This window comes from Crocodylus porosus, unplaced genomic scaffold (genome assembly GCF_001723895.1).
Source record: "Crocodylus porosus isolate Cpor-Errol unplaced genomic scaffold, CroPor_comp1, whole genome shotgun sequence".
NCBI classification, from domain to species: domain Eukaryota; kingdom Metazoa; phylum Chordata; order Crocodylia; family Crocodylidae; genus Crocodylus; species Crocodylus porosus.
This window is the reverse complement of record NW_017728947.1, coordinates 77,467,480-77,490,424: the sequence shown is the minus strand read 5'-3', so window position 1 is coordinate 77,490,424 and position 22,945 is coordinate 77,467,480. Positions and strand designations below refer to the sequence as shown.

Genomic DNA, 22,945 nt, shown 5'->3' with positions numbered 1-22,945 from the left:
CTCTTTCCTGCTTATGCAGGGGGTCGGACTCGATGATCTATTGAGGTCCCTTCCGACCCTAGCATCTATGAATCTATGAATCTATGACCGGAGTTTAGGTCTTCCCAAACTAAGCAATAAAATTGTACAGAGGCAGTGAGAAAAGCAGGTGCTGTGATTGGTACAGTAGGCAAACCAGAAACAGCAGTTTCCCTAGAAGGAAAGAAAGGCAAAAACAGAATAGGGTTGGAGTACCTTATCTAAAAGGATGAGGTAAGAAACTTGAGGATTGGACAATTTGGGGTGAGAAAGTTACAAAAGTTGGTGGACAAACAAAGGAATACTGTTGTGTTCGTGCTGTCACCCTGGGGAGGCATGGCCAACCATGGAATTCTTGTTCAAACAACCGGAAATCCAGAAACAAATATCCCACACATCCAGCAAAGGATCCAAGGCCAGCATCACTGAAGGTCGCTGCTGTAATACCTGAAGGAACCACTTGTCAGGTCATATTACAGGGAGGAAACCTGTAATAAAGATTAGGGGTTACTATTAAAGTTCACTTGATAGCAAATTGGACTAGGGGCTGTGTGAATCCTTGGGAGTTTCTGGCAAAAGAAATCCTGGTGGTAACACTAGGGGCCTCCTGGGGCTGCAGTAGTGCCAATCCTGCTGCTGCCCATGAAAAGTGGGAAAAAAGTGAATAGGAAACTATTGTTTGTTAAGACTGATAAGAATTAGAGAGCACTCAGTGGAACCACCAGTTGGCAAGTTTGAAAATACACAAAAAGAAGTGCTGTTTTACACCACACATGATAACTTGTGGAACAAGTTGCCACAGGACATTACGGAGGCCAACAGTGTAGCCAGTTTAAAAAAGGGATTAGACCAATTTATGGAGAACAGGTCCATCAAGGTTGTAACTTTAGGCTTGGGACATGTCTCAATATAAGAGTGCTGGTAACTTGGGGGAGGGGAGGGGGTAATGCCAGTGGACAGCTCCAGCAGGGAACACGGAAGCTCTGAGTCATGACCTCTAACCTTTGGTATTAGCTGGGGTTGTCATTTGGTATCATCATGGGCCTAAGTTTCTCAGCTCACTTACCTGAGACTGCCCCATGCTAACGGCATTCAGGCTGGACTCCTTCTGGGCTCAAGGTCTTTCTAGCAACCCTTTGACAGCTGGAGGAGGAATGAGGTGACACCCAACACGGAGCAGTTAGAGGTCTCAGGACACTTCAACAGGGCCATTGTCAGAGGCCCACTGCTGGGCTATATGGACTGTTGCTGTACCCCAGTGGGGCAGTTCTTAGGCTTGTCCGTTGCATCACACCTGTGCAATGCCATAAAGCACCAGCCTGGCAGTCCCTCCACAGCTGGGCTGCAATTCTCAGGGCCACAAGCTTCTCTGCACAGTTCCTGGAACATGGGTACATGCAGGAAGCCCCGTGAGCAAGCCTGGACTGTGATCTCCCATTACAGCCTCAGCAAAGGTGTGGAGAGAAATCTTTGAGGCGTACCTTCCCTTGTGTCGCTGCCAGCCCAACCTCCACTCTCTTGGGCCGGTCTGCATGTGTATGTGGGAGGGAACGCGACACAGCTCAGGGGGACCAGGGGGACCAAGGCCCCGCTCACCTTCATGTGCTTGAAACTGGTGATGCCCATCTGCGGCAGGCTGCGGCAGTGCACATGGACCAGCTTGTGGCCTGTGATGCTGTTGGCGATGAAGCAGTCCTGTGAGGGGAGCCAGGGAGTACTGCCAGCCTGAGCAGGCACAGGGCCTCACTCCCACCCCAAACCTGCCCCAACTTGGGAAGCGACAACTGGAGGGGGCTGGTCCTACCTCTGGCAGGGGTTGGACCAGGCCCAGGCGGCCCCTGCCCCCAGCCTGTCTGCTTTAGGACTTTTCAGGGAACCACTGAAGGGGTGTGCTCCCTGCATGGACCCCAGGGCGCATCTACACATGCACAATGTGCACTATCCTATTTTAATGCAGATTAAAGTGTCACTAAAAGACAGTGGCCGCGTGTAGATGAAATGAGAGGTGTGTTTGCACGACACTTTAAAGTGGGCTAAATGCTTTTGCACCATTTTAATAGTGTTGGTGTTTGCATGCCTCGGCCACATATTGCTCATTAATTCCAGCCACTGTAGGAAATTTGGTGGCATAATGTGCCTTAAATGACTTGGGGCACACCAAACTAAAACTCCTTCAGAGAGTTTAAGTTTGCTGCCCCTACAGCTGTGGAGCGAAGCACCAAGCTCCATGCAGCTCCATGGCCCTGCAGGAAGCCCTGCAGGCAGCATGGCTCAGCAGGCAGCAGCTCAGGAAAGCAGCTCCACCCAAGAAAAGCACTGAGCCCAATTCCCCTGCAAACCGCGGAGCCTGCCTAAACTGCACAGGGGGCTGGTGTTTCCCTCCGCAGCTGTGGTGTCCCCCTGAGGTCAGTGCCTGTGGGCAGGTGCTGCCTGGAGGGGCGCTGCTGCAGCAGAGGGAAGCACCAGCCCCACCACAGCCCAGGGGCTCTCTGCTCACTGGTAGCTCACCCTCCCCTCCCCTCCCCACTGGAGAGGCAGGTAAGTCAGAGGGGTGAGTGCATGACATGGGGGGTTCAGCCCTAGATTGAAGCGCTGTTTTTTAAAACCCACCGCTTTAGTTTACGGCCCATTTCCTCTACACATGCTCTGTGCTATTTGGTTAATGAGCATTAAAGTAGGTTAATATGCATTAAGTGTCACTTAAAAAGTGTGTCGTTGAGTTAACGCTCATTAAGACAGGGGCAAATGCACATTTTCTTAGTACTTCACAACGGAAGTACTAGATTTAATGTGCATTAACTAATGTGCGTTAATGCACGTGTAGCCGCGCCCCCCCAGGGCTCCCTGGTCCTGCGGGCCCTCACCTCGTACTGCGGGAAGCCCAGCCGCGCCACCCAGGCCGCCACCTCGCGGGGGCTCCAAGACAGGCAGCTCGGGCCGTGCTCGGGCTCGGGCGCCGGCTCCATCGCCGCCCGCTAGGCCCAGCCCTAGCGCCATAGCAACGCGTCCTTCCGGACCCGGGCTCCATGGAGATCTGGACTTCCGGAGATGATGTCACCGCCTTCTCCTCCCCCCACCCCTCGGGAAGCTTTAGGCCGCGCTCCCCATCCCGCCTCGCCTCTTCCGTGCGGCCCCTCGCTCCCACCCGCAGTCTCGCGCACGCCTCCGCCCCCACCCCCACTCCCACGTGGGGCGTGACCCACGGCTTGGACCCCCGCTGCTGTGGGAAACTGCCGCGGAACCAGATGTGCGCAGCCCGCGCGGGGGGAGGGCACGGGGCGGAGACACCTGGCGGCCTGCCCCTCCGCCCCGCGCTCGGGCGTTTCCGCCGCGCTTCGGTTCTTTTTGCCGCCCCCGCCCGCGTGTCCCCGCGCCGCCGCTGCTCATGGCGGACGCGGCACCCGCCGCCACCGCCTGCCCGGAGCCCCTGGAGGGGGCCGCGCCCTCAGGTACCGCGGGGGCGGACACCCCGTCTGCAGGGTGGTCCCCGAGGGAGGTCCCGCTCGCCCGAACCAGGCGGGGCCGGGGCCGGGGCCGGGCGCGGGATGGACAGTGCTGTTGCCTCCTGGCTCGGGGCAGCACACACGGCTGTGCCAGGCCGCCTTTGGGCTTCCCCGGGGGTTTCCTTTGCGCTGGGGCCGGCTTCAGCCCGCCCTCGGCTCAGGGGTGGAGCGTCCTCCTGCTCCTGCAGTTTGGGTCGGAGGGCGCCTTTCTCCCTCGGGCAGAAGTCTCCTCCCCCGCCCCGATGCCCGAGGCTCATCCAGGCCCCAGCATGCAGTCATGAACACGTGGGAGCTGTATTTTTCTAAACTGTCTTAGGTCCTGTATCTAATGAAATCAGCAAAGGATGGGGTGGATTTGATTTAAAACAACCTAGGAAGTCTCTCCCCTGGTCAGGGCTCGGATACGTTCCTAGCAGGGAAAGCAGCCAGGGTGACACTGGTGTGTAGGTCAGGGCTTGAGTCTGCAGGGCTGTTCAATTTTTTACTGCACTCACTGGGGCCTTCAAGTCCATCCTCCTGCGGCCACAAGTACCGCCAGTTCCTTTTCTAAAAGGAAGTAAAGATGAATCCCTGCTGCCACGAGCACCTTGGAGCTGGAAGCTCTGGGTGCCACTTTGCCTTCTAGATGATGTCATCACATCAGTAAAACTCTGGCATGTGCTCTGCAGTCCTATGGTAACAGAGCTTGGCCTGTATTTTAGAGGGGGATAGAGATGGGACCTGGAGCCTTATTCAGATATTAGGAAGGACCCTCTAGATCCATCTGATCCATGTCATGCTCTCAGCTGGTGCAGGGTGGGTTTTCCCAGGGCACTGCCAACTCAGATTTAATACTGAGCTTTGGCTTTGGTCAGTATGTCTGAGACTGGTATGGGCAGCAGCTGAAAAAAAAGGTGTTTTGATCCCTGTGTTCTGTGCCAGAAAAGTGTAATCTTTTCCCCTGTTTTAAGAGCACTGGCTGTAGCTTTGCCCTTCTGTCTGGTATTTTCAAAGTAAAGGCTATTTCATATTCTCCTGTTTTCTGTCCATTGCTAGAGAATGAGTCGTCAGCCCAAAATCCTGAACCTGCAGACGCTTTGTTGGAGTCCAAGGCCTTGCCATGCAGGTAGGAAAAGATCGCTGTGTGAAGGCATCCATCGTATGTTATGCAAAACCAGGGAAGTGGAAGGCAGTTTCTCTTGCAGGCAGCTGTTCCTCCAGGGGGAGAGAAGGGATTGGAAACATGAACTTTCTGCTCTTGGGTTTGGTATGCTGGATGCAGCAGAGTAGGGGTGGTCAGCCTGTATCAAGAGTGCCACAAGTGGCAAGGGCAGCCCGTGTGTGGCATGCAGCAGATCTGGGAGCAGCACAGCAGCAGATGGAGCTGGGAGCAAAAGGCACAGAGCAGGAGATCAGGCAGGGGGCACAGGGTGGTAAGCAAAAAGCAGAGTAGGAAATTAGGTAGGAAGCAGAGGAAGGGGATCAGAGTGACCCATGGGGACCTGCCAGAAAGCTTGGCCCCCACTGCTGTAGAGACGACACTAAAGGAGCAGTTGCTCTTGGCTCGAGATTATTTTAGTGCTCATAAAATAGTGAAGTCTGTAACATAATTCAGGTTGTTTGAATCAAAGAGCAAAGTGTCAACAGAAAATTGAACTCTTAGCAGAGGGATGTTTCAATTTTTAAACCAAAAAAAATTCTCACTGTATGCAATTCCCATGGAAACTGTACAGGAAACCTGCTTCTTTGCTAATGGGCTTTTTTTAGTAGTACTTGTGCATGCATTGTCTAATATTTGGTTTGTTGTTATTGGTTTGCTAGTGGGCTGTCCTGGCTTGTTGGGTTGCTTGTGGTCGTTGGAGATGCACGCAATATGCTTTTCCTAACCAGTGTTAAAGGTTTCATGTGATCCCTCCCACATGCACAAAGTTTTTACAAATGTATGAGTTAAGTCAGTGCAACCTTGGGTCTTGCTAGTCACTAGTCATCTTCTTTTAAAAGTAACCTTCACACACCCTGTGCAGTTTGTGGTAGTGCTGGCTTTGATGCAGATGAAATTTGCAGCAGCCAGACAGGGTTTTTCCTTGATCTCTGATTTTTATCATGAACTCTTAAGTAATTTTGCAATTTAATTTCTTCAGAAAAATGAATTGGACAATGAGCGGAATCCCAGTGTAACATAAGACCTGCATGGATAATTCCTGATAAACCTGCTTGGGTTATCAATTTTTTTTCTTTTTGAAAGAGGTGGCAAATTATGAAAAGGAGGCATGAAAAGGGAGTCCAACTGACTGTATTCTTTTAAGTTGGCTTGCAAAGTTTGTGCAACTGCATTAACACTTTCCACAGAACCCTAAAGTTTCACTGCTGGGTTTTTTTTTTTTAAATTCAGTTAGCCTCAGTATTCATGGGAAGCCTTTTGAATCTGACTGTAGAAATACCTGGGGAGCTGCATGCCAATGGCCCATCTGGGTCTGTGCTACACAGCTGTTGCCTAAGAAACACAAACTCAGTGGAAAGTGATGATCTGTGGAATCAGTTTTCTGCTTTGGGCTTCTAAGAGAGGGGGTCATAAACAGGGTGATATAAGGGATAGTTTTTAAACTGTTCCTTTTTAACTTTTCCTTTATCTATCTACCAACCAACCTAACAACACATACATGTGTGTTCTGACAGTCAACCCATTTGAATTACATTCCAATTACTGGAAGATGAGATTGGGGTATGCTGTTTCTAATGATAGAAATGGAGCTTGGAGGATTTTGCTGAAATCTTGGATCTTCTGATTTCAGTGTCCAAGGCTGTACCTAAAGGAGTTCCAGAAAAGTCATGTTTGTCTTGATCTTGCTTTCTCTCTATTTACAGACCAGCAAAGAAGGCATGTACACTGGTCTTTTGCTTTATTTGACACTGTCCATTTAAGTTGGAACAGCTTGACCCTCTGTTATTCAAAATATGTAATTCTTCAAATGCATTTCTTACATGTTCAGTTTTCTTTTCACCACTAGTGATTTTCATGCCTCTTCACATTGGGTCAATCATGTATATTAGACCAACATGGTTGGCCATGGGCTTCATTGATCAAAACAAGGGTTTGCTATTTAGAGTGGCCATTTCTGCTCGGATTACAGTACGTGTTAAATCACTTTCTGTGAAAGTTGCATTTAGTGCTGACCACTAGTTCTTCTCTCTCTGACAATTGTTTTAATTTCAGTTGTTTTACAGTTGTTTTAATTTTAGTTGTGATGAATGCCTGCCCAGAGATGGACTGAAGTACAATGAACATGCTTATGACTTGAAGGGGAATTTCAATATGGTGGGAAGAATAGGGCATACGGAACATGAAGGCAAAAGGGCTTTTGCTTTTTAGGTCTGATTCTCTTACTCTTGTTGCAGCTTTCCCGGGGTCCCACTTTCCTTTTCCACTTCTCTCTTGTGGATAGGTCCTTGTTCTATATATGTGTTTTAGTCTGGTCATTACATGGCTGCTGGCTTGCCATATTTGACGTTTTCTGTAACACGAAGTGGACACTCTATTACCAGCTCTTGATTTTAGAGGGAAAAATTCTGACAAGAAGGCACACTTAAGAATGTCCTTAAATTGGTCTCTCCAAAACTCTGACATGGAGGGCACATGTGATGCAGTGTGTAGATGCCATCCTTGGTTTGGCTTATAAAAACTGACTTCTGGCTGTAGAGAAGATATTGCTGCCTGCTTTTAGCGCAGCATTAGCAAGGTAGCCAGCTGGGAGGGAATATACCTGGGATCAGCTAGAGTAAATTACTACTACCTGAGGGACAGTACATTGGGAGTGAGCTCAGCAGAACTGCTCACTGTTGCTTGGATGGAGCTAAGAGGATAATGCCAGCTGCAGATGAGAGCAGAACATGAGTAACAGCCAGTAGTGACTATTGGCTAACAGCCAGTAGTGACTATTGGCTAACAGCCAGTAGTGACTATTGGCTAACAGCCAGTAGTGACTATTGGCTATGAGAAGCCCAATATCCTTGATTTGTTTGAATTCCAGCCTCTGAGTGTGCTGGTTCCTAACATGGCTTTAGTTAACTGAGTGACTGTACCATTATCTTCAAGCATCCTGAATTGACGTGGTCTTTTTCTCCGAGAGGCCACAGATTGGATTACCGATAAATACAGGCTCTGTAGAGAATTCCAGAAAAGAGGATGATGCATCAGAGGACCAGGATGTGGCCAGACCTGGTGAGAAGCTTGCTGACCAGATACAGCCCCTTAAGGAGGTAGGCCATTACTTCTTATCTCTAAAAGCAGAGGCTAATATGTTGTAGCACTTCCTTCCCTCTGGTACTGAGCCTGTCCAGCAGTGGTTCTCAACTTTTTTAGACTTGGGACAGTCTTCCATAACTTCTGAATTTAGTGGAACCCAATTTCAAAAACAAAGTTATATGTTACAGGGCATAAAAATAATATGACTGGAAACATCCTTTTTAGTCTAACAGGAAAAAACATAATATGATACTTAGTGATACAATTGAGCCTGGCAGTTCTTGCAGATATCTTGAATTCTTGGCCAAATTGAAGACTAGCATACTCTCACTTCCTCGTCTTCTGAAAGAAGTCTTTCTCTCTTCTTGTTTTCTATGTTTGTTAAAGCAGAGAACCCCAACTCGCATAAATACGATGTTGAAAATTGCAGCAGGATTCATACGGCTTTTTTTGAAACGTTGGGATATTGGTCGGTTAGCTGAGCCCAGAAGTTATCCGAAGGTACATCCATCATGTTGCAGTTTTAGGGTCTGATCTTTATGTATATTGCTGAGTTCTTCCTGAGGGCAGACTGAATCCCCTGATTCTTGAAGCTTTGGTAAATGGGTTTTTCACCCAGTCGTACTCTGCAACATCTGCACCCGGGAAGTATTTTTTTTTAAATTTTTTTTCTAGCGATTTCAAGTGTTCTGATATCAGTGGCAGCACTTCTACATTATTTGTTGCAGCTGTTAGAGGGAACATTTCTGGCTTTCTAACATTAACTCCTGCATATCAGATCTGAATCTTATCTAGCAGGGCACAAAATTTATCAGAACAAGTTAAAATATTCTGATTTGGGCCCTGCATGCTGGTATATGCTTTATTCAAATGCAATAATATGTCAACAAGATACTCTAGAGCACCAGGTATCATTGCTCAGCAAATTGTAGGAGTCAGGTAAGTGCTTGAGTGTAAAACATGTAAAGTTTCCTCCTTTAGCTTGTGAACTTGAGACGAAACCTTTCCCCTAGATAACCACTTTCTGTGTGTAACATGAGACTGACATGTTCAGGTTTCATTGTCTCATGCAGTCTTGAAAAAAGAAGAAACTTTGGCCTACTTTTAACACAAATGACTTTTTTACAACTTGGTTGAGCACACTTTTTAATTTGTAGAACATGGTTGTTGCAACAAGAGCTTCTCAGTGAAAGAAAGTCAGGTGTAATAACATTTGGATTCAGTTTCTTCACAGTTGAAACACTCTCCTAGTGACACAGCTATAGTGATCGCACCGTTTGTGTAAACACCTACACGTGCTTCCCAAGATAAATCCAAAGATTTCAAGTGAGAATCCATTGTGTCAGAAAATCCTCTTGTAGTCTCACCTGAGTTCTTTGCAACAGAAGAATTGTTCTGTTGTTTTTCCATCAACAAAACAAATGAAAGTGAGATGCTACCATTTTTCACTTCTGTTGATTCATCCATTTTCACTTCTGTTGTTAATCTGTCGATTCATCCACCTAGAGAGTGAAGGTATTCCATTTTATTTTTTTCAGTATGCTCTGACACATCATTATTGGGCAGTGGGATTTTACTTTATTTCTTTTTCAGCTTCACTACCAGACATAATTCCTACTAGTTCTTTGCACACTAGAGGTATCAGTGTCTCACCTACTGTAAGAGCTTTCATTTATTTAGCAATCAGTCCCCCAACTTTGTAACTAGCCTTTTGTGCCTTGTCAGAAAGTTTTCTCTCTTTCACAAAGTCTGAGGACTTTTTCTTGAATTTAAGTATTTTAAAAGTATTCCTAGCTCTTATTTTTTGGTGTCCATGCTTTGTAGAGAAATGGCATTTCAACTTATTTAGGTCCATAGCTTGATTTAAATAATTTTTCACTGCAGATGGTGCATTCAGGTTTGGGATAATGCTCATCTCCATACCTAGTAAAACCCATGGCTAGACATTTTTCACTGTGCTATCTGCAGGTTCTTCTTAAAATCACTACTCAAACTTGTGCTTCCCTCAAGTTCCTCTCTTTCTGAATGCACACATTCATTCTCTGTTACACTTTCATTACTTTTTGCTTTTTTTATAACAAACTTGTTCATTATGTCAGCTGCAGTCACAGGGAGACAGCTCCTCCCCCAGCATGCTATGAGTAGAGAGGACAACGAACACTTTTACCCAGTCTGCCCTGTGTCTTGTAGATTTGACCCCAGAGGTCCCACAGGGTTCTTGAGAAATGGCAAGAACTGGGCAAGTGAGGAAATAGGCTGTTTTGGAGGCTGAGCCAGCATCACCTGTTCTGGAGTGGGGTGGAACCCAGGTGTACTTAGAAAACTTAGGAAAACAGCATAGGAATAACCTTAATTAGCCAGAAGTAGTCTGTCTTGCCACAGTCTTTCCTGATCTAGTCCCATGTGCACGGAAACAAGGGCACAGTGGGACAGTTCCACCTGGTGGCAGAGGTGGCATAGCTGCCTGGAGATAGGTGCTTCTGCTGCCAGCACTCTGCTGCCAAGTGGGACTGTCCCACAGACCTCTGTTTCCAAGAGGCGCATGTGGGACCAGACTAGGACAAGCTGTGGTAGGAGCAGACACTGTTTTCTCCTGAAAACCAAGACACGTAGGGAAAGTTTCACTTTGCTGTAGGCATGGTATCTGCGTTGCAGCACTACTGAGAAGTTCTCATGGCATCTTGGTTGAGAACCACTGCTGTAGAGGTTGGATGGAATTGAAAGCAGTGCTTACACAGAGGCTTAGTTGTGCCTTCTCTTACCTCCCCCACAATGTACGGAGCAGCAGTCTAACCTTTACAATCCATCTCTCTCTCTCCTCTTGTGTCTTGGACTAGCTTCCGTGCTCTTTCAGATCTTACTTTTTTTCCTATGGTTTCAAGGCTATTTTAAACTACTGGCTTTTGACTGATGCTTCAGGGAATTCCCTTCCATTTCAAATTAACTTTAACATTTATTAGACTCTTGAGAAGGATGTGAAAGAGCAGGGTTGTCAGCTCACTGGAAGAAGACAGACAAGTTATCAGCATTTCAAATGCAACTTGAGAGAAGTGCTGTGCAATGAAAACTATAGTTCCAAGAGCACTACTTGTGAGAGAGAGGAGGGAGAATCGGGGACTGGGCAGTGGTTCTAACAAGCTCATATTGAGTGTGACTGCACCACTGTGGTTGTAGTCACTGGCTGGGTCCTTTGAGGCACCTTCGGAATATGTTCTGAGAGACCAGTGAAATCTGGAAATATTACCATGTAAACCAGTAATAGACCCAAACACTGAGGGAATGCTAACAGAGTTATTGGTCTGTGAAAATGCTCACTGCTAGGAAGACTGGAGGACAGTACAGCATTTGATGACAGTTACACAACTTTGGGGAAGCCATGCAAACAAAGTTGCTCTAAGGTAGGGCTGGTCAGTTATTCACTAAATCATGTACTTCTAGCAGAAGTCTAGAGGGTTATCTTTTTGAGTTGAGGGAAATTAACTAGTTGACTAGCATCTGTAGCTAGTCTTTTTAAATGCAGTGTGTGTGTGTGGTGGGGGTGGCATAGGAGCCATAGTGTGATGTGCTTACTGAGGAATTTTCTATGTCCTCTGCACAGGAAGCCATAGTGCAGATGACTAACTACCGTGTCCCTCAAGGACCAGGTGATATTGTTATGATACAGTCGGAACACACAGGTGCAGTGGATATCCTCTCAGCAGAGCTGGAGACTGCAGACCTCCTTGGTGAGCAGAGGAAAGGTGAGGGCTGGGATGGAAGTACTTGCCATGCATGGGGATGGGATGTGTTTGTGTGCCTCATAGGGGGGCCAGGTTGGAACCAGTGATGGCCCTCTTTGGGGTAGATGGATGCTCTTTAATACAGTGCGAGCTCTTGCTGGGGGTTAATCTGATGGCTAAAGTAGGATTCTAGCCCTAGGTTTTCCACTGTTTTTTCTCTGTGCTGTCCTAGGCATGAAAACAAGAGCTTTAGCAGGAATTGCCCTCTTGTTCCTGATTCATACTGGTAGTTTTCTGACCAACAACTGTTTGCCTTGTATTTTCAGCTCAGCCACCACCTCTGGCTCCAGCCTCTACTTGGACCACTTGCAAGATGAAGGAATTCAAGACTAAAATGGGAAAGGAGAAGAATGGTCGGATGGTGGTGAAACGGGGTGAGGTGGTGACAGTCCGGGTGCCAACCCACCCTGATGGGAAGCGTGTCTGCTGGGAGTTTGCAACAGATGACTATGATATTGGCTTTGGGGTCTATTTTGACTGGACTCCTGTCACCAGCACTGCAATTACTGTGCAGGTCAGTGAATCAAGTGATGAAGAAGATGAAGAGGAAGAGGAGGAGATTGAAGGTCAGTGCAGAACTTAAATGATTATGTTGTTGTGCTCATTGCTGTGGTATCCATGTCTTTATCAGGTGCTGTAATTTCCTTCCATTTTAGTTATTAACCCTGCATAGTGCCTTTGAAATGTTTTGAATTAAGTCATGGTGAGAAGAAGTTAGCTCTTCTTAGTTCAACATGTCTAAATGGCTAGTATTTCCATCCCAGGAAGATGCTCCAGCAACAGTAAATAATGATTTCTTTCCATACTGTTTTCTAACTGATAACAGGATTGGAATCTAAGACTCTTAAGTCAGCATTTTGTTCCTTAACCTAACAGACTGGGATGCTGCTGCAGCTCCTATGTTGTGGCGTGGGCAGGGCAGAATTTTTCTTCATTGTAGTATTAGCTTTTGCTAGTTTTTTTGCTCCCTCTGAGTGCAATCTGTATTTTTTGTGGTGGGACAGCTTGAAATGCATAGGGAGTGCTGTCACAATTGCAGGTTGAGACCTGAAGACCTGAAACTAGACCCCCTAGGGAGAAGTAGAAATTGAGGACAGGTGATTTTTCTGTGTGTGTTGTGTGTGTGGCCTGCCCCCTCCCCCCCCATTATTCTCCTACCCAGAATTCATTTCACTCTGGCAGAGAGCTGTTCTAAAGGGACTCTGCTAGGAAGCAGTAAATATGAAGGGAAGCTAGGAAGTGCTGTGAGGGGAGGAGGACAGGGAAACAAGTGGCAGTGATGATGATGGTGGGAAATTCAGAACATTTCCATGGAGAGACTCCTCTTGATGTATGGAAACAGCTTGGCTATTATACGTGCAGAGACTTTAGAGTGGCTATTGCATGTACTGCTGCCAGCCAGTGTTTTTAGCTGGAGGTTTTGTCCCTGTCCTGTAACCATGGTTTGATTGCAGCCCTTTGATGCATCAGCTTTGCTGTTTCTGACATTTGTTTGTCTCCTCTCTGCTACTCAGGACTCACCCCAGCTGGAGATGTGGAAAGGGGCTCCAAGAGCTATCTGCGAAACCGCTATGGTGAGATCATGCCTGTGTATCGGAGGGACAGCCACCGCGACGTGCAGGCAGGCAGCCATGATTATCCAGGCGAAGGCATCTACTTGCTCAAATTTGACAACTCCTACTCCCTCCTGCGCAACAAGATCCTGTTCTTTCACGTATATTACACCAGCTGAGGGAGTGGAGGGGGCAAGGACAGCAGGCAGGTAACACTGAGCAAAGCAGGCTTCCACCCAGGACTAGTACCCATAACTGTCATTGTCATGTGGCTAAGTCTGAGGCAAGGCTCTTTCTGCTTCTCTTGGATACAAAGCTTCTCCCCTGCTTCACCCCAGCTTGCCCTGAATGAGAGGGTAGCTGTGGCTGCACAGGGGTCACTTTAGGGATTCCATAATTTAATGATAGCCTGCAAGTGCAGAGGAATGAACTTGATAACCCAGGAACCCTCTCCCCTGTACTATGTTCCAGAAGCCACTCTTGTGAAAGGATCACTGGGACTTCTTATGATAGCCAGGACATTGTCAAAGGTCAAATTCGGGTAGCTACAGTGTCTATTGCACTGGTACGAAGGGAAGCTGAGAGATCCTTCTGCCCCCCTCTAGCTGTATCTGGAACCACCAGAAGACAACTGCCAACCACATTTTGCTAAGAGAAAAAGCGCCTGTTGGGTAGTTGCTCCACACTTGCATCCTTTTAGCTCTGCTGCACACCATCACTAGCCAGGTGGCAATTAAGCCCTGTTTGGGGGTTCATCCTGTCTACCCACGCCAACTACAGCCTGTATCCTCTGTCCCTATTTATGATTATGCTCATGCCACAGCTGTTAGGCCCAAGGCAAGAGCCTGGTAGTTGTTTAGTGAGCATTATGAGAGGCCTGTGCCCAAACTTTGCAGAGGGAATAAATCCTTGTGGGTCAGTTGAAACATCTCCTGTGGGAAGGGGAAAGCAGGATGAATAAGGAGTTAGATACTAGATCTTGCTGACTGGGGAGACATGTAAACAGCTAAAACGTAGATTGTTTGCAATAGTTTATCTGTAACCTGGGGAAAAAGGAGTGATTGTATTAGGCAAGTGCAAAACCGTTAGAGCCCAGGCTAACACATGCCAAAAAGACTTGAACACACAGGAAAGTCAGCCACTTCTATGCTTGCTTGGAGTCAGTGAACCCCTGAGACCATTGCTAACCCATAACACATTGTATGGACTGCAACTCCTTTCAGTACCACTGGTACCTTTCAGTGGTTAGCAGTGGCATTAATGGTCACCCTCTGTGCCAGTCATGGCAACAGGGAAAATGAGGATCAAACTAAAGTTTCAACAAATACTTTTTTTTAAATATCTTTATTTGGTAAATCTTTTAAGATTTTGAATATGTATTTGATGATTATTTAAGAACATTCCTGTTTAAGGATGCTCTTGCAGTTGCACTTCGGTGCCTCTGTCTGCAGATAATGAATGATTTTTTTTTTGCATAATTTTGGGATATTTCCAGCCAGTCAGTCTTGAAAAGCCCTTTAGGTAATGTCCTTCTGTGCAGGCACATCGCCCTCCGTAGACAGGGGGAAAGCGAAGACTTAATTTCTTAAAAGGTGCAGTCATTCCCTAGTTATGCCATACTCAGCATGTAGATTCTCAGGCCCTTTTAATATGCTCTGCCTACTACTTAAGTCAGTGATTCTCATTCAAGATGTCATGGTACCCTGGAGTGCCTTGAGATGCTTTCAAGGATGCCATGGGGTGCCACACACTGTTAGCACCATTGGGTGTGCAAACATGATTCACAAGATAAACCCAGAGACTTCAACTAGGAATTATTGGTGTTAAAACCATTCTGACCTGCTGTGGGGTCTTTTTGAGCTCTTGGCAACAGAAAAATTGCTCTATTTTTCGGTAGTCAAAAAATGAAATGAATGAAAGCCTATGAGCTGGAATTTTCCAAGGGGGGGCCTTGTCCAAAGAGAGATGTCTCAAGTGTAAAAATGTTGAGAACCACTGTCTTAAGTACTCTGGGTTGGTGGGTAGGTTAGAGATGCAGGCATGCAGTTGAATAGCCTATGCCAAATTACTTGGGTGGGCACCAGGTTTATCTAGCTGAGGGATTAAGCAGAGGGCAGAACCTTTTAAAGAAGCAGCATCTTGCTCATCACTCTTAAGAGTGAAGGCAGAAGAGGACAGCTGACTTTCTTTTTGCAGGGTGGAGGAAGGGGTAGCATAAGCCCAGTTCAGGAAAAAACTGATGTAAAATGCAGCTGCCTTATTGCAGCAGCGGATCTGCAAGGAGGGCAGTGACAGGCATTAATGCATTTCAGATGGAGTCCTTGCCTTGCCCTGTGGCACAGGCAGTGGTCCCTTCCTCCCCAGCATGGCAGCAGTCTGGTGTGGGCCCCTCCCAGAGGCCCTGTGCAACTGAGAAAGGCCCTTCTGCATTCCACCCACTTCAGGTTTTTTTTCTAAACATCAAATACATAGGAGGACCCTTCACCTTCCACAAACAGCCAGTATATGACAATAAATCTCAGTGGTGCTGTCTGTAGCAACTGCTGAATACCTGACCTTGTGGAGGACCACATATGCACTTGGGAGCAGTTTAAAATGGGGCCTTAGTAAAGAAGTGAATTAGCTTGTGCATGCTCAGGTACTCAAGAAAGTTGGTGCCCTTGATTCTCTGTTATCGAGCTATAGTGTGGGCTAGTTTGTTAGCAGCATCCTTGGGATGAACTGTTCCCCTTTATGCTATGTTCCCTCTCTCATCTGTCAGCTGCTTATTTTTCCATGGATCATTATGCTAGCCATTTGTTAAGAACATGATCATGAATGTTTGTTTGATTTATGCACTTTATTTTTTTGTAGTCCAGCAAATGAGAGCTGCCTCAGTCATTTGGACAGCTAAAGTCATTGAAAGCAAACAGTGTGTGTAGACTAAGCAGACCAACTGCTTGGTAATTAACAGCTGCTGTTCCAAAGGGTCTTTAGCAAAGGTAGACTGTTCAGTGAATGGAAATCCCAGTGTTCAGTCCTGGCTGTCTGAAACAGGGATAGATCTTTTATCAGTACTTCCAGTTCATTCATCAGACTTGCCCCCTTCTTGTTACCTTTGTTGGCTGAAGTCAAATGGTATCTTCATATAGGGTGTGTGATTCCAACCTGCTGTAGTTGCCCATCATGATACCTCATTGTGCCTGTAGGCACATCTGCTACGTGATAGAGCAAAAAAGGCCTGGATACTCTTTATTTTAAGATTTTACTGAAGTAGCTGGTATTTCATCTAAGCACAATAGAGTTTTAGGCATGTAATAATTCATCTACAATACAGGAAAGCTTCACAACTATATCAGATAAGTTAAACCTGTCTAGTCCTTTTAGTGTTCAAATTATGTAAACACTTGTGTTACCCAGGTACCAAATGAAATAATTTGGGTGACTGAGAGAGCACTTTTCTTTGGAAGGGTTTGCAGTTCTCATTAACTGTTCCTAGTAAAACTGGTAATTCATCCTTTGATTTTGATGATGCTCTTCTACTTGATGAAAGTATCTGATTGGCATTCTCTCCTTGCTGTATGGTTTCTGCCTAATCAGTTACTTTTATTCAGCACAGGGCACAGAAAGCATAATTAGTTCAAAAGAATAATGTCTCTTTTTTTTCTCCACCTTGCTCAGAGAGAACTTCCTTTCTACTTTTAAGAGTGTACTTGAGACTTTCAATTTCAGGCATGAAAAGCCAAGTCCAAGATAAAAACTGAGTTTTGAAAGTGATGTTAATCATCATAAAATCATGTTTGCTTAAAGAAAAAACTCCCTTAGTTTACCAGGGATGAAAGTTTGAGCTGTTTTAAAACTGTTTCTTTCTAGTCCCAAATTTTGGGAGAAGAGAGACTGGAACCAGAAAGTAAATAGACTTCTGTTGTGTTTGGCAAACTACGGACTAGTTTTTATAACTGATCAGAACATTGTTTTTCTTCCTTGGGTAAGCACCTGCTTTGTGAATATAATGTGGCTTTGGGAATAATATTTACATACTACCTTTAGTAGCATGATCAGTCAGGAGACTGAGAAGACTAATTGTTTTAAGTGTTCAATAATAATTACTTAAGTACTCCATAACAGGCTGTGATGACATAAAAAGAATTACTCATTGATCAAGAATTACTGATGGATCTTACTGATGGATCAAGAAGTGCTCATAACTCTCCTTTCCTTGGTGGAGTTTGTTGAAAACAGTAGAAATCAGATAGTGTATTTCATGTAGATCACAGAATACAAACCTTGAGGCCCAGTTTCTACTTAAATTGGAAGTCCATAGATGTTTTGCCATTGGAATCCTTAGAACAGGGTTCAGGGCCTTGGTTCTCAGGCTATTTTGAAGGCTGTTAAGGGTTTGTGTCACTTCTGAGCTAAATGCATATCGATGTTGAGGCCTACTTAATTTTGTGTCATTGCATTGGTAAAAAGTTTTCCAAATGTTACAGGTGGGAAGAAAATGCATGTGTAGGCCTAGGGGAGAGATTAGGTTTTTGATTTTGGGCACCTTGGGAAGCAAAGAAGAGTTTCTCAGTACCCTGTTTATTCTAGAAACTACAGCAACTCCTGTCTTTCTAACTATATGCATTGTTTGCTTCCTTTTCTGACTGTGCACAAGTGACCCACTTAGTTGCATAAGTTACTTCTAAGGGGTCAGCTATAGAAATGGTGGCTAGACTTGCAGTTGGGGAGGGGATAAGAAGAGAGCCTGCCTTGTCTTGTAGCTCCAGCTTGGTGGTTCTGGAAGAAGAGCTCTTCTGTCCTCCACCCCAGCACTCTGCAAAGATCTCTGCACTTGTCCACTTTGTATCCCAGGTGTTCCTCTGCCCTCTCCCTCTCAAATAAGCCACTTTCTAAGGATTTATCACACAGTGCCTTAGGAACAAGAAGTGTCTGAAACAAGCCATAGACCTCCTCATTTATTTGAATTAGGCCCCTGCTTGCAAAGGTGTCCTCCCTGTCTTCTGTGCCCTGTTCCTAAATAACCTCCCGAAGATGGCTTTTGAGGTTGGGGATTCTGTCGGATTTGTTCTTGGAAAACAAAAGCTGTCTGCTTTGTCTGCCTTAACTATATTACCTGGCATCATGTAACAGAGCTGGAAGCCTAAATTTTCCAGTACTATGGGATCTTTGGCTTTAAAAGGTGTCTCTGCTAATTTAAGTTATGCAAAGGGTTTTGTTTTCTTGAGGGAGATGCAGACCTTTGTGCCAAGCCTAAGTAGGAGTTGTGACCATGCTAACACATCATAAATAGCAGAACCCTGCACCCATTCAGCACTTCTCCTAAGTTACCCGAATCAACAGTTGTAGGTAGTGTGCTGTTGCGTACTACGGAACAGATCAGCAATGGATGAAGTGAGCTTGGGCTCACTATAGCTTACATATCTCTCTCTCTCTCTGATTTTCGTTACTCCATGAATATCAAAGATCTAGCCCACAGTGCTGCTGGCTGCTGTGCAGAGCACATTAGAACTAGCCCATGCAGCAAGCAGAGCCTGTCTGTGACACGCTGCATACAGTGCCCATGCCAAACCAGACTTGTGTGTTGGAGCCAGTGCTTTTCTGGGTTGGGCTCACAAACAGAGTGCCTATGGTGGATCCAGTGCATGTCTTAGACTGGTCCTGTGTGCTTCTATGAGCTGGAGCTGGTGTACACTGCACACAGCATGGATCCAGGACTGGCCTGGATTGGGCCCATAGACTGGTCCTGCATGTCAGATCCAGCATGCAGGGCCAGTCTGGCATGGGAACCACATGCAGTGTGTGCCCCAGACCAGTGCCACATGCCATGTACCCCACACATGGCTGAAGCAGGCATGTGCTGCGCATGTGCATAGAGCTGGAGCTGGCAAGTGCCCTGCAAGCAGCATGTTCAGATGGTCCAAGGCATGCACTGCATGCAGTGCCTGTACCAGCTCAGCCCTGCAGACTAGCTCCATGCCACTCATCTGGTCCAGGGGTTGAATGAATTTGATACCCCAGAGTTAGTTTAGAAGGTGCAAATCTACCCTGCTTTTTGCCTGACTTCGGACTAATATGGTCAACTACCTCTCACTAGGTGGGGGACCAGACCTGCAAAATACCTCTGAACTTTAGCTGCAAGGGCAGGCAGCTGGTTATACCTTTCAGATGGGGTGGAGCCTTGGGCATGGGCTGTATCCCGAATCCATGTTACAGATTTACTGGGGGTATCCAAAGAACTTGAGTAGGGACAAATTGAAAACTGAGTAAAAGAAACACTTTCCCATGATTTAATCAGACTGTGTAACTCAGTGTTCTATGAGGCCAGGAATTTAGCAAGATACATATGGGTAACAGTACTTAGTGCTGCCCTAGACATATTTTTAACTAATAGTTTTAGACATTCCCTGCATCAAGGCTCAAACCAATCTACTGCAAAGCAGGTATGATCTGGCCTGGTCCCATATGCTGGATTCCATGTGCAGGGCTGGCCCTAAGCACTGGCGTGGTCTGGTGCATGGGCCCCTGTTATCTGGACTATGTAGTTCTCCATGGCTTGGGAAATTTGTTGGTGGGGGAGTGTTCATTCCTACATCCCTGGGAATGTTTAATGTTACCACCACTTCCCTGCCATCATGTTTCTGGATCTGTGGAGAGCCCCACCTGGCTGTTTGATGCAGCTTCTCAGGCTGGATCTGTCCCATGGACCATAAATTGAGCACCATTGGGGAAGAAATTTCCCTGAGGGACTAACAATCTCACACTTGCTTGCTACGGAGTTACTTTAGAAGAAAGTTAGAATAGTCAACTGCTGGCCATTGAAGATGGAATACTGGTCTAGATGGACTGAGAGTCTGATATTTGGCACTTCCCATGTTACCTTCTGGGACTTACCTGCTATTCCCCAAGAAGTATTGGCTTAAGGACCATGCACTTGTTTGTAGGCAAGGAGTGAAATGTTTGGAACAAGAATCACAAATTCTATCTGGTTTGTGCCCATCTGGAGTGAGGAAGTTTGGTCCCTGGGCAAGGAGTGTGGTGCCAGATACTAACCACTAAGCCTGGAGCTGAGGAAGCTTTGCCAAGCAACAAAGCAGTCTCCTAGCAACTTTGACAAACAACAATCTGCAGGATGGAGAGCCCAGACTTCCATTTCACAGCAACACACCCTTCGTGCAGCCTTTCGTTAGATAATGTCTTGTAGCTGGGCACATGTATTTTAAGACTTATTTTCCCGTAATCTGTGATAGCTCTCATCAATCCTGGTCTGTGTGATGTGAATATTTTTAATGTCTTGTTACTTCAGAGTCAAGCTCTCAGCACCAAACTGCTGCTTTTTATGTTTTTCCCATGAGATTATTTTTAAATATAGAGGATATTTTACCAAAATATGGCACTGAATGTTTAGCTGTCTGGTGCAAATGAAAACTATTTATAGTGTGCTTGCTGTTTCTCTTAGGCTTAGTTTGTCTTTTTGTATTTGGCACAGTGTGGCTGTTTTGTGATATTGTGTATTATTTAAGGTCTGAACTCTTCAAATAAACTTTTTACTATGCAGTTAAAGTTTTTGTCTCTTATTGGGTGGTTCTGGGCTAAGAATTGCATTTCTGGTGACCCAACAATAAAAGCAATTCAGCTGAACTTGTTTTCAAGTACAACACAGAGTGGGATTAGTCACAGTCACCTTTGAAGTTCTGCTGGGCTTATTAGGTGCTCATGGATGAGCACAGGCTCAGCTTACTTGTCTTGGCCAATAGAAGTGTACTACTATTCAGGTGCTAATGCTGGAATTTCTCTGACATTGACACTGATTGGTCAGTTGCCACTTAAAGTGCATAGTTCTGTCTGAAATGTTTCTTTAAGGCAGAGGTGCTGGACTTGCCTGATGCTGGATCTGGACTGTGGGGCTCCTCCCAGGCTGGATCTCTAGGGTCAGTAGCTGTGGCAGGTCCAGCAGGGATTTAGAGTGGTGAGGTCAAGTGGTAGCAGGGGTCCTGGGCAGCAGGCCAAATGGAGCTGTGTCAGCACAGCCCTTGCATGCCCTCCTGTTGCTGCTGGCCATGTTCAGCAGGGCCCAGGGGCCTACATTCTATGGCAGGTCTGTCCCTCCATGGCCCTGTCTCCCAACTTTCAGTAGCCTGTGAGTGATACGTTCTGTGGTCCAGATCTTTGACACTTGTACTTTAAGGCAGAGGCAGGGGTCGGCAACATTTTTGGGCAGAGTGCCAAAATCGCCTGCAACCCTGACTTGTAAGATATTGGTGTGCTGGGGCAGCTGTAGAGAGGCTGATGCTTGTTGTGACAGTGCAGCCTTGACCCCTTCCCCACCATCTGCGCTGAGGGGTATGCCCCAACAAAATGCCTTTGCATGCCACGCTCTGGCATCCATGCCGGAGGTTGCCTATCCCTGCTTTAAGAGGTTGTGTAGTTTTTATTTGACTCCTTTTGATATTAACTCTGCTTACAGCCAGCCAGGTACAGGCCACAGGTAGGAGATTGCTCAGCTTTGAAGGGGGATGATGTCACATGGTTCAGAGCCACTTGTGCTTAAGTTTGGTTGTTCCCATTTAATACATAAGTACTTAAAACACATAACATGCCACCATGACTCCCTCCATTTTCCCTGACAAGGGACTTTCTAAAACTATTGGGTTCCTAAACTAAAACAGTTCCAATATTGTAAAATTGCAAAGCAAGCACAGCCCATTTTGTGGTGTCAGCTCCTGGTGGAAAAACCAAGATGCATTGGGAAATCAAAATATCTGGTAAGCCTGACACAGTTGGAGGGTAAACTTGCTACAGTTTAGTCCAAACCATTTTTCTGTCTACATGGTGTCCTTAAAATGATTCTTGGGGATTTTTTTACTCCTTAAATTTAATATAATTCTATGAATAATTAAAAATGTTTGTAGGTGCCACAGGGCAAAATACAAGGATTCTTCAGAAGAAAATTCCTTGCTCGAAGGTGACATGGGTTAGCACTCAGAGCCAGCTAACTTTCCAGTCTAGTCTACTGGAATCCCTAGTGGGAGAGAGGACCAATGGCAAGTACTTAGTTGTCCCAAATGTAGATTTGGGGCTATTCCCCATTAATAGACTGGCTGAATTTCCCAGAGACTATGGTTTCCTTCTTGGTATCCATGGGCAAAGGCCTGTTAAGGAGTTAACTTGGGGCAATCTGAGGGCTGCATTTAAACATCCTTGAAGAGCAGCCTGTTTTCAAACTGGATAAAAAAAATAAAACTAGACTTAAGGACTTCCTGTCCTTCATTCTGTGCATCTCTGGCTACCATTAGAGAAGTCAGAGTGAGGCAAGTGCTAAAAGAGACTTCCATCCATATGTTCATTCAGCTCCAGTTTTATTGTCTCTTTCAGTTGGCTCTGAGTAGTTTTATGAGTGAACTCTGGAATAGGAACAATCAGAAAAATGGTCAGTTTAAAGGTTATTTATATTAATAACCTGATATTAAGAGCTGAACTTCTTTAATCAGGGAATAGAAATAATGCCATGTACTGCTCAACCTGTCTCAGTTACTGAGCACTCACTATCTGACAGTTTATACCTTAACAATTTTGTTGCTGTTCAGACCAATCATTTCTAATGACCGAAAAAATTATGTGGCCTGGAGGCAATTCCTGAACAGTGGCAATGAAATGCATTTGCTGAGCTTTACGGCTCTTAAAGTAGGACTATAGTAAAAACGCTTTCCCAACCGCTCTTGGCCAGTTCCTATTCCAGTTAGTAGAGATAATCCTGCTCGAGTCCCTGAAAAACTTACCCTCCAGATGAAGTCACAAGAAGTAGCAACTTTCCCTTTTGTAGTAACGTGAGGGCATATTACATAAGTAGATCTTGTGGGGGACATTGCCTCGCATAGCACAAGTCCT

General features: G+C 45.8%; 2 protein-coding genes across 6 annotated transcripts in view; one reads left to right on the top strand and one right to left on the bottom strand.

The window, feature by feature from the left end:
• Positions 1 to 3,080, bottom strand: part of SAMD15 (sterile alpha motif domain containing 15) — a 7,320-nt gene extending 4,240 nt beyond the window's left edge. Inside the window, exons 1-2 of one of the 2 annotated variants that reach the window (XM_019552302.1) lie at positions 2,883 to 3,080; positions 1,615 to 1,713 (exon numbers count right to left, since the gene is read on the bottom strand). In XM_019552302.1, the coding sequence (XP_019407847.1) occupies positions 1,615 to 1,713; positions 2,883 to 2,984 (201 nt within the window). In that variant the 5' untranslated portion in view covers positions 2,985 to 3,080. The remainder of the gene's footprint in view (positions 1 to 1,614; positions 1,714 to 2,882) is intronic. The other variant, XM_019552303.1, reaches the window with a different exon arrangement.
• A 278-nt stretch (positions 3,081 to 3,358) lies between these two features.
• On the top strand, positions 3,359 to 20,611 carry TMED8 (transmembrane p24 trafficking protein family member 8). 4 transcript variants are annotated; one of them, XM_019552076.1, is made up of 8 exons: positions 3,359 to 3,467; positions 4,557 to 4,626; positions 7,628 to 7,757; positions 8,134 to 8,244; positions 11,342 to 11,483; positions 11,789 to 12,088; positions 13,037 to 13,284; positions 20,002 to 20,611. In XM_019552076.1, the coding sequence occupies exons 1-7, from the start codon at positions 3,404 to 3,406 to the stop codon at positions 13,252 to 13,254; spliced, it is 1,035 nt and encodes a 344-aa protein (XP_019407621.1). In that variant the 5' UTR covers positions 3,359 to 3,403; the 3' UTR covers positions 13,255 to 13,284; positions 20,002 to 20,611. The 4 variants fall into 4 exon arrangements, with proteins under 4 accessions (XP_019407621.1, XP_019407622.1, XP_019407620.1 ...); XM_019552077.1 differs by having other exon boundaries at positions 8,131 to 8,244; positions 11,342 to 11,468; XM_019552075.1 differs by having other exon boundaries at positions 8,131 to 8,244.
• Positions 20,612 to 22,945: the final 2,334 nt, after the last annotated feature.

Bases quoted from the DNA above. Each gene is read 5' to 3' on its own strand.
- TMED8 (XM_019552075.1), top strand. From the start codon at position 3,404: ATGGCGGACGCGGCACCCGCCGCCACCGCCTGCCCGGAGCCCCTGGAG. The intron at 4,627-7,627 runs GTAGGAAAAGAT...TTTCTCCGAGAG, and splicing joins TCCAAGGCCTTGCCATGCAG to GCCACAGATTGGATTACCGA. The intron at 8,245-11,341 runs GTACATCCATCA...TCCTCTGCACAG, and splicing joins AGCCCAGAAGTTATCCGAAG to GAAGCCATAGTGCAGATGAC.